This window comes from Phanerochaete carnosa (genome assembly GCF_000300595.1).
Source record: "Phanerochaete carnosa HHB-10118-sp unplaced genomic scaffold PHACAscaffold_4, whole genome shotgun sequence".
Taxonomy (NCBI): Eukaryota; Fungi; Basidiomycota; class Agaricomycetes; order Polyporales; family Phanerochaetaceae; genus Phanerochaete; species Phanerochaete carnosa.
Window position 1 is genome coordinate 1,242,711 of NW_006767631.1, and position 12,783 is coordinate 1,255,493.

The 12,783-nt window shown below is 55.2% G+C and overlaps 7 protein-coding genes across 7 annotated transcripts; 3 read left to right on the top strand and 4 right to left on the bottom strand.

The window, feature by feature from the left end:
* Positions 1-780: 780 nt before the first annotated feature.
* PHACADRAFT_253780 (uncharacterized protein) lies at positions 781-1,434 on the top strand. The gene is made up of 3 exons (XM_007394355.1): positions 781-926; positions 982-1,236; positions 1,288-1,434. Exons 2-3 carry the CDS (start codon positions 1,049-1,051, stop codon positions 1,406-1,408), a joined length of 309 nt encoding a protein of 102 aa, XP_007394417.1. The 5' UTR covers positions 781-926; positions 982-1,048; the 3' UTR covers positions 1,409-1,434.
* Positions 1,435-2,804: 1,370 nt separating this feature from the next.
* On the bottom strand, positions 2,805-4,162 carry PHACADRAFT_253781 (uncharacterized protein). The gene has a single exon (XM_007394356.1). It carries the CDS (start codon positions 4,128-4,130, stop codon positions 2,910-2,912), a length of 1,221 nt encoding a protein of 406 aa, XP_007394418.1. The 5' UTR covers positions 4,131-4,162; the 3' UTR covers positions 2,805-2,909.
* A 956-nt stretch (positions 4,163-5,118) lies between these two features.
* Positions 5,119-5,602, bottom strand: PHACADRAFT_253783 (uncharacterized protein). The gene has a single exon (XM_007394357.1). The coding sequence runs from the start codon at positions 5,589-5,591 to the stop codon at positions 5,244-5,246; it is 348 nt and encodes a 115-aa protein (XP_007394419.1). The 5' UTR covers positions 5,592-5,602; the 3' UTR covers positions 5,119-5,243.
* Positions 5,603-7,722: 2,120 nt separating this feature from the next.
* Positions 7,723-8,249, top strand: PHACADRAFT_207789 (uncharacterized protein; the record flags this gene model as incomplete). The annotated part of the gene is made up of 2 exons (XM_007394358.1): positions 7,723-7,865; positions 7,918-8,249. Coding segments are annotated over 2 exons (259 nt in total), but the record flags the coding sequence as incomplete, so codon positions are not given.
* A 454-nt stretch (positions 8,250-8,703) lies between these two features.
* On the bottom strand, positions 8,704-10,032 carry PHACADRAFT_253786 (uncharacterized protein). Its single transcript, XM_007394359.1, has one exon. It carries the CDS (start codon positions 9,274-9,276, stop codon positions 8,794-8,796), a length of 483 nt encoding a protein of 160 aa, XP_007394421.1. The 5' UTR covers positions 9,277-10,032; the 3' UTR covers positions 8,704-8,793.
* A 1,091-nt stretch (positions 10,033-11,123) lies between these two features.
* Positions 11,124-11,589, bottom strand: PHACADRAFT_253788 (uncharacterized protein). Its single transcript, XM_007394360.1, has one exon. The coding sequence runs from the start codon at positions 11,420-11,422 to the stop codon at positions 11,135-11,137; it is 288 nt and encodes a 95-aa protein (XP_007394422.1). The 5' UTR covers positions 11,423-11,589; the 3' UTR covers positions 11,124-11,134.
* A 420-nt stretch (positions 11,590-12,009) lies between these two features.
* Positions 12,010-12,425, top strand: PHACADRAFT_253789 (uncharacterized protein). The gene has a single exon (XM_007394361.1). It carries the CDS (start codon positions 12,053-12,055, stop codon positions 12,305-12,307), a length of 255 nt encoding a protein of 84 aa, XP_007394423.1. The 5' UTR covers positions 12,010-12,052; the 3' UTR covers positions 12,308-12,425.
* Positions 12,426-12,783: the final 358 nt, after the last annotated feature.

Consider the following 12,783-nt stretch of genomic DNA (forward strand, 5'->3'; position numbering starts at 1 on the left):
CCTAGGAAAGCAAGTCACACACCATGGCCCAATGTCACACACTTCTGCCCAAAGACCAGTGAAAAATGACCAAAAATTATTATTCAATGACATACTAACAATAAACAGCATATGCTGATGGATAGTGGCCACTGCCTGCCAGTGGATGTCACCAGTGTTTGGTGGTGTCTGCCACCTGCCATGTGAATCGACCGGACCAAATACCAGTGGCAGCCAGCATAACATGCTGAACACTGGTATATCCCAACATACCCCACTACTTGCCACTGATACACAGCAATATTCACCAGTTGCTGCTGTATTCCGATGGGTTCCAGTGGACAACGAACGGTGGTGTTCACAAGCGCTCACAGTGACGCACCCGTATATGGCAAGGACCGCCGGCGAACACCAATGGCCACCGGCGAACACCGGTGGTTACCGCTGGAGGTTGGCGAACGCCGAAGTTGCAAGTCACGGGCTTATAACTCGAGAGACTGCACATCACCATTGATGTCCGACGCAGTCTCCGACCGGCGAAGTCCGGGCGCGCTAGAATGGCTGGGGACGAGACTAGCAAGTAGCACGTCCAAGCTCATTGAAACGCCGCAAGGTCGATTCGCTCGTCATATCCTTCCCCCTCCTCTCCAAAACCTCCACCATGTCCTCCGTCGTTGAGACGCAAACGGCCTCACTAACACTGAGCCCGGCTCCGAAGCTCAAGGACTTCGTCGAAGAAGAGACTCTTACGGACTCCATTCCCGATATCTATGTCGCTTAGACTCTCGAGAAGCAGAAGCAGAAGCCTTCTGTCACTCTTGAAAATCTCTTGAACCTCGCCATTCTCACTATCACTCCCTCTGTTGCCGTCTATGGCTTCGTTACGGTCATGATGTAGTGGCAGACATTTGTTTAGAGCGTCTCTTACTACTTCATAATGAGTATCGGTGCGTTGCTCGCTACTACTGTCCATGCGCGCACTGGTCGCAGAACGTCCCACAGCCTCTGGAGTGCTTCCTCGCGATCGCGAGGGTCGGCGCGGTCCAAGGCTCGGTGAAGTGGTGATGCCATGGGTACCGATGTCCGCGACCTAGGCAGGACCCGGCCTGTCATCCAGTGTCAGCACTGGTGGATGTCTGGATGGTCCCCGAGTATGGCTTGGTTTTGCCCACGGGCGTCGCCGGGCTTGGCTGGGACGACTAGAGAGGTGGACTCTTCTTTTCCACGGGTGCGGCTCGCCTGTGATTTGTCCGGCATGTACGTGATTTTCCTCCTGCGTGCGTATATGCATTATCAACTTCCGCTCAGTTCACTTATTGCACCAATTTTCTCGCGACTCGGCGGGAGACTCTTCGATAACAAACACACGCCACGCGACCACTTTGTCACCGCACGCGTCACCGTCGGCGAAGACTACCATAGATTTTGATACCAGTTCCCGATGGACTACCAGAACGCAGTCAGGTGGTACTGGTGCGACCCGACGAAGTGACTCATATGGGTGCGTGCGCAGCTGGGCCTGGCGAGCCACCTGAAAGTCTTTTCGGAGGACGAAGTCCTGCAGACAATGCAACTGAAGCGGCTGTGAGCGATGTTGGACGGTCTTACGTGGGCGTGCGATACGCATGAGCTACGATGATAGAGTGGACGCCCAACCGTGATGCTTCGCACTACCGGGCAACGTTTACTGACACGCGTGCAGCTCAGGAACCATCTGTTAAGCATGCACTCGTCACCACTACCGGCTTCCCCACGACGTCGCCGACTTCCTGGACGAGCACCCTCGCGGGAACGACTTGCTAGCGAAGTGCATCAGCAAGGATGCGACGACGGCGTCGCTGTGGCGGTGTCTACGGCCACCCGAACGTGGTGCACAACGTGAGCACGTCCCCCGTCTTTCCCGCGCGCTGACGTCAAAGTCACAGCTACTGTTGATAAAGTGCGTCAGGATCTTGCACGGCGGGATCCGACGGAGCCTGCAGAACAAGACGGTCCCGTTTGCGAAGCGCTTCCGCGTTGCGTGACACGGCGAACTTGGGAGCTCGCTGTATTGCTCGTCGAGTGCAGACGAGGACAATGATGGCGTGCGCTCGGCCGAGCGGCATCTTCCCAGGCTCTCCTACCTCGTCTGTTTAGTGAGACCCTTTTGAGTATGGAATATGTTTGGGCATACTATTTCATCGTCATTCGTCATCGAGGCGGCTTCATATTTTGTATGAAAGACATCTCAATAACGCTCTTCTGTTCTGTCTGAACTGGTGACATTACGTGGAAGCTTGGGGCAGCAGATGCCCCGACTTTTTGTCGTATCCTCGTGCTACGACTATGGGAGCAAAAGTGTCGCCCAAAATCCTTCCTCTCGATCTTTTCTATGGCTGAGAGAGCCATTGGTCGCGCTGTCAGGGACGGTCTGCGGTTACATTGCCTGGCTACACCCTAAGGCTGGGTGCTCTGTGCGGTATCTGTATGGTGCTGTCTGCGTTTCGCCTGAGCCAGAGGTCAATCACGCGCTTTTTCAAACGAGCCCCCCGTAGCCAAAATACAAACGCGCTCAATTTCTATGAAGGTCTTTGAACGGCTGTCATCCCGGAGCCGATTCGTGTTTGCGTCCCGTGAATATGTCGCATTGCCCTTATTGCGGTATTTCGGCCGAGCCATAGTGCGTTTCTGGGAAAATACAAGACGTCGACATGCCAGCCTGCACGCCGCTCACCTCGCACTAGTGGCAGCGCCAGTCCCTCGAGTACACCCATCCGAGTCCTGGATCATTCCATGATTCCCTGCAAACTAGGCCTTTTCCTAGTCCTACTATCTGTGTTTCCACGTCCGCAGCGGTACGCACACACACAGCGTTCGCTCGCTACGTGTGATCTGCGTTCGCAATGTTATATTACACTGAACTAAGCAGATGTTGTCGCACTAATACTACGCTATCGCATGCGCAATACGTCCTGAACGTTATACAGAAGTAAGGGTCCCCACTCGAATCGTGCTAAGAGTGCGTGACTGTCAGATGAAAACCGAATCTCGGAAATGAGCCCAGCTTCTTCCTGCCCATCAAAATTTGCGAGAAAAGCTTCAGACTTCGCATCATACAGTTCAACGTGGCTGCCGAACCTGGCACCAAAGGCGATATAGTGTCCATCTGGGGAGTACGCTGCAAGATGTGCCGGCTTTGTCAGCTTGAAGACATGACGTAGCTGGCCTGTTCGTGAGTCATAGGTGACGGCTGCCGTGTCCGCCTCACAACCCGCCACCACCTCGGCCCCGTTCGGGGAGAATGCTACAGGATATGAGAGCCGCATCGAATGATCAATCGTGAGAAGCTCTTCGCCGGTCACCGTGCTCCAGATCTTCACTTGTCCCGGGTCGTCCGAATCCGGAGCGGTGACTATGCGATCAACTTGGTGAGACATCGACGAGAAGAGCCTCTTCCCGACAACGTGCTGCAGCGTAGCAGCGCGTGTATAGGTATGGATGCCATAGATGTTGCAGGACGTATCTAGTTCGACGCAGAGAAATGAGCCGTCTGGGGAGAACGCGAGACTGTACACGTCTTCATCGACGCTGAAGGAATGCAGGTATGCTCCAATCAACGCGTCCCAAATCTTCACGGATCTGTCGCCGCCTCCAGAGCCAGTGGCGATAGCCGTGCCATTGGGAGCATATGCAATGCTATCCACTGTTCCATTGTGTCTTCCCAGTCGTAGAAGTACGCGACCACATCGAGTATCCCACACAATTGCGGTCCTGTCGTTAGACCCTGAGACAAGAGTATAATCGACGGGGGAAAAGGAGAGGGCCATAACCCGGTCTGTATGGCCCTGACGATGTAGACGTTGAACGAGCAGACCGTCGGATAATCTCCATACAAGGATGTCGCTACTCTCGAACGATGCGGCGAGAAGCTTGCCGTCTGCCGAAAAAGCGAAGCATTTGCAGCGCTGGGACGAATGTTGTGAATCAGTGAAGATAAGCTGCTTCAATTTGAGAGGTTGAGTGTCTGCATTCGAGGAGCCGGTGAAGGCGTGCGCGTCTGTCAAGCGACCGGCACTGTCTAAGGTGGCATCTGACCACTCCGCCAAGTCGGCCGCAGTGACGATTTGGCGAGTAAAAGTGAGTGATTGCTCGTGAGAGATAACATCTTCCATGCGCAACGATCCGGCTTTGCGGAGAGTCGTATTAGTTAGTGACCGTTTCTGCCGATAGATGAGAGACTTACCCGCGCCATCGACCTGTACCGGAGGCTGCACCCGACGAAGGTAACTTGCGAAGTCAACCACTGATTTGCCGCCCTGTCCAATTGTGAGCCTTTCGTCCTTGTCAGGCGTGTGTCACGATACATACAACGATGCTCCACACATCTTCATCACTCGCAATAGCAGTCTCGACGTCGGTAGTCTATTGCCACACATTTCTCGATTAGCACCGCAATACGATGAGATAAGCTACCGAACAGATGTACCTCGAGTATGTAGTTGAGGAGGACATCCAATGGATCAGGAACTTGGCCCTGGTTCCTCATCAGCTAATGTAGCTCACGATGCGTTCTAACGGAAGACGTACCCAATTTCCAAGTTTTATAATGCTCACCTCATCAATATCCTCCACCGCTCCCTCTCGCGCGATAACTTCTTCCGCCGCTGGATCTCCTCTCTCATCTCCTCCTTCCGGAAGCCGGTGGTGGCCCGCGCCGGCAACAATTTCCTTCAGTATTCCAAACCGCTTTATCATCTTGAGACGCTTCAGGAAGACCGACTGGTCTCTCTTTGGCTCAGCAGGGACGGGATCGGGCGCGTTCTCAGCGGGATCGGGCGTGTTCGCAGAGTAGTCCTTACCCTGTCTCCGCATCCGCGGACCAACCATAGAAGTCGAGCGCGACGTGCCCAAACCTACCCCCCCAACACCGGCGACATGGCCCTCCAACGACACACCGGAGCTCGTGCTCGTCTTGCTGAATGCAACCGTCGCCCAGTCAGCCTCGGTCTTGACCCAGCCGATGACCACGACAATGCTCTCCGGTTTAATATCGAGGTCGAGGACGCATTTGGCATATACATGCCATCCGTGGTGGTGCCGGGCAATGTACTCCTTTAGGGACACTTTCTCGTATATCGATTCGGCGTCCGCTTCGCTATTCAACTCAAGCACCGCGCCTTGGGCTGCCTTGCACGTATACTCCGCACTGAGAGTCGCAGATACATTGGCGCCAGCTGTTCTGCAGGACTGTCGGCGAAGATCACTTATTGAGCGGGCGAATGTACTCACATGTTCGCCGAGGCGCCTTTCTGCTTGACCTCAACTCCGTGACTGGGATAGTGAGCGGGAACGAGAGGACAACGCCTGGGGTCGATCGTGAATACGCTTCGAGGCAGGTCCTCCGTAATTTTGAATGGTGGGTCCCAGTATATGACTTTCTTCCCGGGTGCAGAGGTGTCGAGGTTGAAGAGTCTGACGAATGCGCCTTTGCGCATGAAGCCGACGTCTCCGATCTGCGGCTCGCCCGATACGTGCGGCTCTGGATACCAGAGCGCATGACCCTCGTATAGTGTCGCGAGACAAGATGAATAGATTTCGTCCGGAGCTGCCGGTAGGCGGTGGGAGAAAAACATGAACGACGAGTTGGACGGGGTGGTGCGAATGGACGGTATCGCTGTGGCGGTGCAAAGCGAGCTGAGGCGAAGTGTGCTGTGAGATCGATGGCTAGTGATACTAGTGATGTGCGGACCGGGCTTCAAATTCAAATCTCACGAGCCCAAAAGGCCTGGCCCGAGCCAAGCCTGGTAGCGGGCTCAAGCTCGGAGTGTGGTCAAGCCTAAGCCCGGCCCGGAAGCCCAGGCTTGGGTGTACTAGCTCTGGTGCCGCCCTTTGTATGCAGAAAAGGATGAGATGGCACAATACATACATACAAGGGGAATAGTCGTCTTTCTAGACTAGACAGTCTTCGCCGAGCACGGTTGTCCGTTGCCGCCTGACGTGGCGCCCGCTCGTGAATCTCGCTGCCACCGGACTCGTTGAGCGGCTGCACGCCCTGTGGGGCTAATGTACTTTGGTAAGCACATGCGATAGTAACCTTGCACTTACAAGTGAGTCCGCTTTTCGTGGGATTTGAATGTTCACGGTGTGGTAAGCAAGCCCGCGGCTTGGGCCGGGCTCGGGCTCGGCTCGGGCTCACGGCTCGGCTCGATGTTGCCACAAGTCCAAGCCCGGACTTTGAGCCCAAGCCGGGCAAGGGAAGTCCAACGCCATTGACCTGATCATTTCGCACGAAGAATGCGGATGGCCAAACCTTGAGCTTGAGCGCGAGCAGGGCGCGCAATATTGCTGTCACGTTCGGTGTATTCACGGCAACATGCAGCGCGGATCAGGCTAGGCGCCAAGATCCCCGAATTATCTTGCCGCCTTTACCTGTGCGGTTCCGCTATGTATACGACTCCGAGACAAAGCCTGAACGCAAGTACTGTAGGACATGCTCAGTTCCCACGTGACCAGATGTTAGGTAAGCATCAATAGACCCGTCGAGACCCCGTGGTTCAAACGTTCACCGGCACCCTCGACTAGTCAAGCTAGTCAAGCCGCCACAGTCCGCTATGTCGCAAGCACACGTTCAAAATTCATACAACCATTCAACCTCTGATTCCCCAGCAGCTCCTGTAGAACGTCAACGAGTCACCAAGCATAACGAGTCTTTGCGGATCACAAGCTGTTTCCAGCGGTATGTTTATTGCATTCTTGTGCGCGATATTACTGACGGCCTCATGTCTATCTGACCGTGCATTGTGCATTGAGGCTGAGCGCGCCTTAGCACGTCCTCATGCAACCCCACAGCATGAGAAGATACACGGCTCTCCCATCAACCTTGCCGGACGAGGCGGCGGTTGAAGCTGAAGGCTTGTCGCATTTCCACAAACACTTCCACACTGGCACCGTTGCGGGAAGACATATCTCTAGACATGCTCGCCGTACCATCTGCAATTTTCTTAGAGTCTTCTATGGCTGCACCAACGATGACATCTGAACGCGACGATACAAGCCTAGTTGCCGAATGAGATCTCCGTCCGCACACAGAACGTCCCGACGACTCGCTCAGCCTGTTCATCGCCACCTGCGCTCTCGTCTTGGTTTTCTTGTCGTCGTCCTCGCCGTTTCCTCCTCCTTCCGAGAAATCCACAGCAGGACATGTCTGTGCATCCCGCCTCAGCGAGCACCTGGCGGCTCCACTGCACAGAATCGTGCCTCTCGCTGCTCTTCGTCGACCCCGTCGTGGAGCCACTCGCCGCGCTGGCAACTGCCTGCGACTCCTAGTGCACGACTCTGGTCCCTGTCAGATGCCACGCTCTCCCACCGGCCTTAATCTGACCACAGTCCTCTACGTACGATGCCTGTCGGTAGTGGGCGGGGCAGTGCTTGGAGCTACTAGATGCGCTATTGCGAAGCGTTTGCCGAGGTTCACGCCTCCTATTAAACTGGCACTGCCCGCTCCTGCCACCACTAAGCCTAAACATCACTCGCAGCCTTTTTTTTTGTCCTCAGACACAGCCGCTCGCCGCATACGGCGTACCAGCACTCAATCAGAACGAGGTTGGCAGGTTCCCCGAAGAATGTTTTGCCAGAGAGTCACAAGAGGATGAGGAAGGTCGGAGCTCTTGGGTCGGGAGTAACATCCGCAGGTGCAAACGAAGGCGAGCCGCACGCGGAAGATCGTTGCTTCAAGGTACGCATACCACGGCTAGCTGCCTGTGTGCGAGGTCTGACGGACGTATCTCGGGGGCGATACCTGGACGAGCACCCCGGCGGGCAGCACCTGTCGGCAAAGTTTATTTGCAGAGATGCAACGACGGCGCTATTCTGGCAGTGTCTTCGACTGTTCGAATGCCGCTCACAATGTGAGTATGACTCCTTTCTCTCTCGCGCGCGCTTCCGCTGATGTCGTGCTAGTGGTTACTATCGACGAAGCGCATCATGATCCTGTACGGCGGCATCCAGCATGGCCTGCGTGCACCGATGATCTCACTCGCGAGGCGGCCCCTGGTCGCGCGGTGCAGCGAGCTTAGTTGGTCGCTGTAGTGCTCGTCGTATGCGATGTGGGACAACGAGGGCATGCTCGGCTGAACGTCGTCTCCACGCATGACTCTCTTTTGGTTGCCTTCAAATCAATAAGTTTCTGTTACGTACTGCTTATTTTTACGTAGGATATTGTACCGTAATGCGTCGCCGTGACGGCTTGCCACAGAGACGGCCCAATACCACACCCCTCCCTGTCTGAGCAGGCAGCATAATTGGTTGAGCCTGGAGGCTTCGGACAGCAGACATCCCAAACTCTTGATCGTATTCTCGTGCTACTGCTGCGCGCGAGCAGAAAGATTGCCCCAATGGTCGTCTTGGCCTATCATTCGGCTGAGAAAGCTGCTTCTAACCGACTGCAAGCCACGGTCGGGCGCCCCGTGCGGTCTCGGTGTGGTACTGTTTACATCTCAAGCGAGTCAAGAGGTTATCGCAAGTCACTACGCAGTTGCTACGTTCTATTTCTGACATCTCGGGTGAGATCGTCCTTTAGTATGCTTCTAAGTGCATGTGCCAGTGAGATAGCTCGGCGTGCCACTTGCGCCACGAGACAGCACCGGTAATACGTCCGTCCTTCGCGAACCGGGTCTCGTTCTCAGCCCGCCGTCTATACGTGCACTCTTCCTTGTAGTTGCATATAATTCTCACCCATGTCAAACGCTGGCACGCATCACACTGTATTCACCACAAGCTTCCTACAATTTGCACTCCTATAGTATACGGAGCTGGGGACCGCAGAGTAACACTACGCTATCGCATTCGTAACACATCGTCACTGTTATACAGAAGTGGGGGCCCGTGCTCAGACCGCGCTAGAAGAGTCCGACTGTCAGGTAGAAAGCATATCTCATAAAGCATCCCACTCCCTTCACGCCCATCAAACTTTGCGAGAAATGTCCCAGACTTCGTATCGTACAGCTCGAGATCTCCGTCCTCGGCACCAAAGGCAACATATTCCCCATCTGGGGAGTACGCCACACGATATTCCGGCTGTGCCAACTTAAAGACATGACGTAGCTGACCTGTCCGTGAGTCGTAGGTGACGGCTGCCATCTCCACATCACAAGCCGATGCCACCTCGGCCCCGTCTGGGGAAAATGCCACAGGACGCGAGAGCTTGTCCGGATGATCAATTATGAAAAGTCCTTCGCCGGTCGCTGTACTCCAAATCTTCACTTGTCCCGGGCGGATCGAGCTCGAGCCTGTGACTATGCGATCACCTTGATGAGACATCGACGAATAGAGTGAGTGCCTGGCATTATGTCGTAATGTGGCAGTGCGCGTGTAGGTGTGGATGTCATAGATGATGCAGGACTTGGCCAGTTCGACACAGAGGCATAAGCTGTCCGGGGAGAAGGCGAGCTTGTATATGTCTTCGTCGACGCCAAAGGAATGCAGGCATGCTCCACTCGACGAGTCCCAAATATTCACGGATCCGTTGTTGCCAGAACCTGTGGCGATGAGTGCACCATGAGGAGCATATGCAATCCTACTTATTGGCCCGCGGTGTCCTTCTAGACGTAGAATTAAGCGGCCGTGTCGAGTATCTCACACGATTGCGGTCATGTCCTTGGACCCTGAGACGAGAGTGTAGTCAATGGGGGAGAAGGAGAGGGCAGAAACGTCGTCTGTATGGCTCTGATGATGTAGGCGTTGAACAAGTAAACCGTCGGACAGTCGTCATACGAGGACTTCAACGCTCCTGAACGATGCCGCCAGGAGCTTACCATCGGTCGACAAAGTGAAGCAGTCGCAATCACGGGACGGGTATCGTGAGTCGGTGAAGGTAAGCCACCTCAATTTGAAAGGCCGAGTCTCTGTAGTCGAGGAGCCGGTGTGGACACGCCCATCCTCCAACTGACCGGCGCCGTCTAAGGCAGCATTTGGCCACTCCACCAAGTCGGACGCGGTGATAGTCGGACGAGACAACGTGAGTTATCGCATGTGAGAGATAACATCTTCCATGCATAGCGACCCGACTGTATGGGGAGTCGCACCAGTCAGAGACCGCCACTGCCGGAAAATGAGAGACTCACGTATGCCGTCGACCTGTACGGGGGGCTGCATCCGACGAAGGTAGCTTGCAAAATCGACCACAGACTTGCCGCCCTGTCCAATAATCAACCTTTCCGCTCTTGTCAGATGTATGAAAATATACGTACGACGATGCCCCAGACACCGTCATCACTCGCAATAGCCGTCTCGGCGTCGGTCGTCTGTCATCGCACATCTTTTGTTTAGCGTCGCGATGGAATGAGGGATTGAGCGAACATACCTCGAGCATGTAGTCGAGGAGAACATCCAATGGATCAGGGACCTCGCCCTAGTATCTCGTCAGTTATGGTCTCTCACGATGCATTGTAACGGAAAACGTACCTCGCTTCCAGGATCTATAATGTTTGCCTCAACGATGTCTTCCGCCCCTCCTTCTCGAGCGACGACTCCTTTCGCCATCGAGCCACCTCTCCCATCTCCCCCATCCGGAAGCCGGTGATAGCCCGCACCGGCCACAACTTCCTTCAATACTCCAAGCCGCGTTTCAATCTTGTAGCGCCTGACGAAGACAGACTGGTCTCTCGTTGGGCTTGGAAGGACGAGACCGGGCACATTCGCAGAGGGATCGGATGATTTCACAGCAGGATCGGACGCTTTCGCATAGTTCTCACCCTGCCTTCGCATAGTTGGACCAGTCGCAGAGCTTGTGTTCGATGCGCCCACGTTCGCCCCCGCAACGGCACCGGCCTGGACTCCGACCGACACGCTGGAACTCGTGCTGGTGTTGCTGAAGGCAACCGCCGCCCAGTCGGCCTCGGTCTTGACCCAGCCGCTAACTACGACAATATTTTCCCGCTTGACGTCTTGGCGGAGTTTGCCCTTTGCGTATGCGTACCATTCGCCGTGGTGTCGAAGGATGTACTCTTTCAGGGCTAAGTTCTCGAATATCGCTTCGGTGTATGCCTCGCTCTTCAGCTGAAGAACGGCGCCTTGGGCCGCCTTGCAAGTGTACTCTGCACTCATAGTCGCAGATACATGAGGACCGGCCGTTCTGCGGATATTCAGCGAAACGCGTTCGTCAACCAAGCAGATGCACTCACAACCCGGCCGAGGCACCTCTCTGCTTGACCTCGACTCCATGACTGTGATAGTGGTCGGGGACAAGCGGACGATGTCTGCGGTAAATCTTGAACACGCCTGGAGGCGGAGGCTCGGTGATCTCGAATGGTGGATCCCAGAATGAGACTTTCTTGTCAGGTGCAGAGGTGTCCAAGTTGAACAGCCTGATGAATGCGCCTCTGTCTATGAAGCCAACGTCTCCGATCTGCGGCTCGCCCGACTCATTGGGCTCTGGGTACCAGAGGGCGTGCCCCTGGTGGAGCATTGCAAGCCCAGATGAATAGATTTCATCGGGAGCTAATGGCGGGCGGCGGAGGCGGAACATGAGGCCTATGAGGCGTGAGGGGCGAGTTGCACGATGTGATACAGATGGCAGTATCGTTATGGGGCGCAAATCCAGCTGGGTATACCCGCTGCAAAATCGATGGCCCGGCATTCCAGCGCCATTAGCGTAATGATCTCGCACGAAGAACGCGGATACCACTTTGAGCAATTCAATACAAGCTGGCGCGCAATGTCACTGCCACATCCGGTGCCATAGTGCGTTATAACACCATGCAGCGCGGGCGAGGCCAGACCCCAGGGCCTCGCCGGTTTATCATCTTTCGCTGCGGTAGCCAGTACACGACTGCTAGCAGCGAGTGGCACGGCCTGAGCAAAACTCAGGACGAGGCCTATTGCGCCTTAGCGCTTCGATCGCGATCCCGTGCATGCCACGTGACTCGTGAACGACCAAAATTCAGCGCGTCCACAATAGTGCTCACCAAAATTATGATTACATACCAGTATAATCTCAGATTAAGCATATCTTAAGATTAATTATGGGGGTTTCCGTAATCATTCTCCTACTTGTACGCACGGCATATCATATGTGTACATATGCATATCGTAAATTATGCTGCCCGTATGTAATCTGTATACTACATATGTTGGACCCCAGAAGGGCCGAGATTTCAGATACGGCGCGCACCACCCGCACGCTCAAGAATCGCACACCAACGCGCTCTGCGAGTCCGAGCACAGAAACAGCGTCAGCCCTTATGTAATGGGCATCGGAATTCTTCGGATGTCGACATACAGCGGGTCATGTCAGTGCGTCACGGGCGTTCCTCAAGAGGTAGAGGCCGAAGTTTACCTCTGCACTGGCTAGGATTGACCGTGCAAGAGCCAAGCTCAATGAAGAAGTCCCTTGCGGGGAAGTGTTTGCTGCTAGCCTGTTCACAATGACGGCCGGGAACAGCATCGTGCGTCCCTCTTCCTCCCTCTCCCCACTGACTGCGCCTTAACCCGCCCCCTTTGACATTGCCGCAGGACATCGTCCGGAAGCTGCAGCACCGGGTGCACGGACCCCGCCGCGTGCGAGCTCGATCGGCTCTGCGGCAGGACACATCTCATCGCACCCGACAACGCCGGCGTCGTGCACAGCATGCCGTCGTCCACGAAGAGCTCCGGCAGCGGCAGCATGGCGTCCGCGCTCTCTATGAACCCCCGCTCGCGTCTGTGCATCTGCCGCCACTCTTTGACGCGCCGGCGAGGCGGTCACACCGACTCACACGCAAGCGTCGGCGCCGTGCACGAGCATCAGGACGTGCACCCGATCCACGTCTCGGACATGCACATCCTCGG

What these genes read in the sequence shown, in the direction of transcription:
- PHACADRAFT_253780 (XM_007394355.1), top strand. Translation starts at nt 1,049, where the DNA reads ATGGGTACCGATGTCCGCGACCTAGGCAGGACCCGGCCTGTCATCCAG. An exon ending in GCCTGTGATTTGTCCGGCAT is followed by an intron (nt 1,237 to 1,287) that starts GTACGTGATTTT and finishes ACTTCCGCTCAG; the next exon opens with TTCACTTATTGCACCAATTT.
- PHACADRAFT_253781 (XM_007394356.1), bottom strand. Translation starts at nt 4,130, where the DNA reads ATGGAAGATGTTATCTCTCACGAGCAATCACTCACTTTTACTCGCCAA.
- PHACADRAFT_253783 (XM_007394357.1), bottom strand. Translation starts at nt 5,591, where the DNA reads ATGTTTTTCTCCCACCGCCTACCGGCAGCTCCGGACGAAATCTATTCA.
- PHACADRAFT_253786 (XM_007394359.1), bottom strand. Translation starts at nt 9,276, where the DNA reads ATGTCTCATCAAGGTGATCGCATAGTCACAGGCTCGAGCTCGATCCGC.
- PHACADRAFT_253788 (XM_007394360.1), bottom strand. Translation starts at nt 11,422, where the DNA reads ATGCTCCACCAGGGGCACGCCCTCTGGTACCCAGAGCCCAATGAGTCG.
- PHACADRAFT_253789 (XM_007394361.1), top strand. Translation starts at nt 12,053, where the DNA reads ATGCTGCCCGTATGTAATCTGTATACTACATATGTTGGACCCCAGAAG.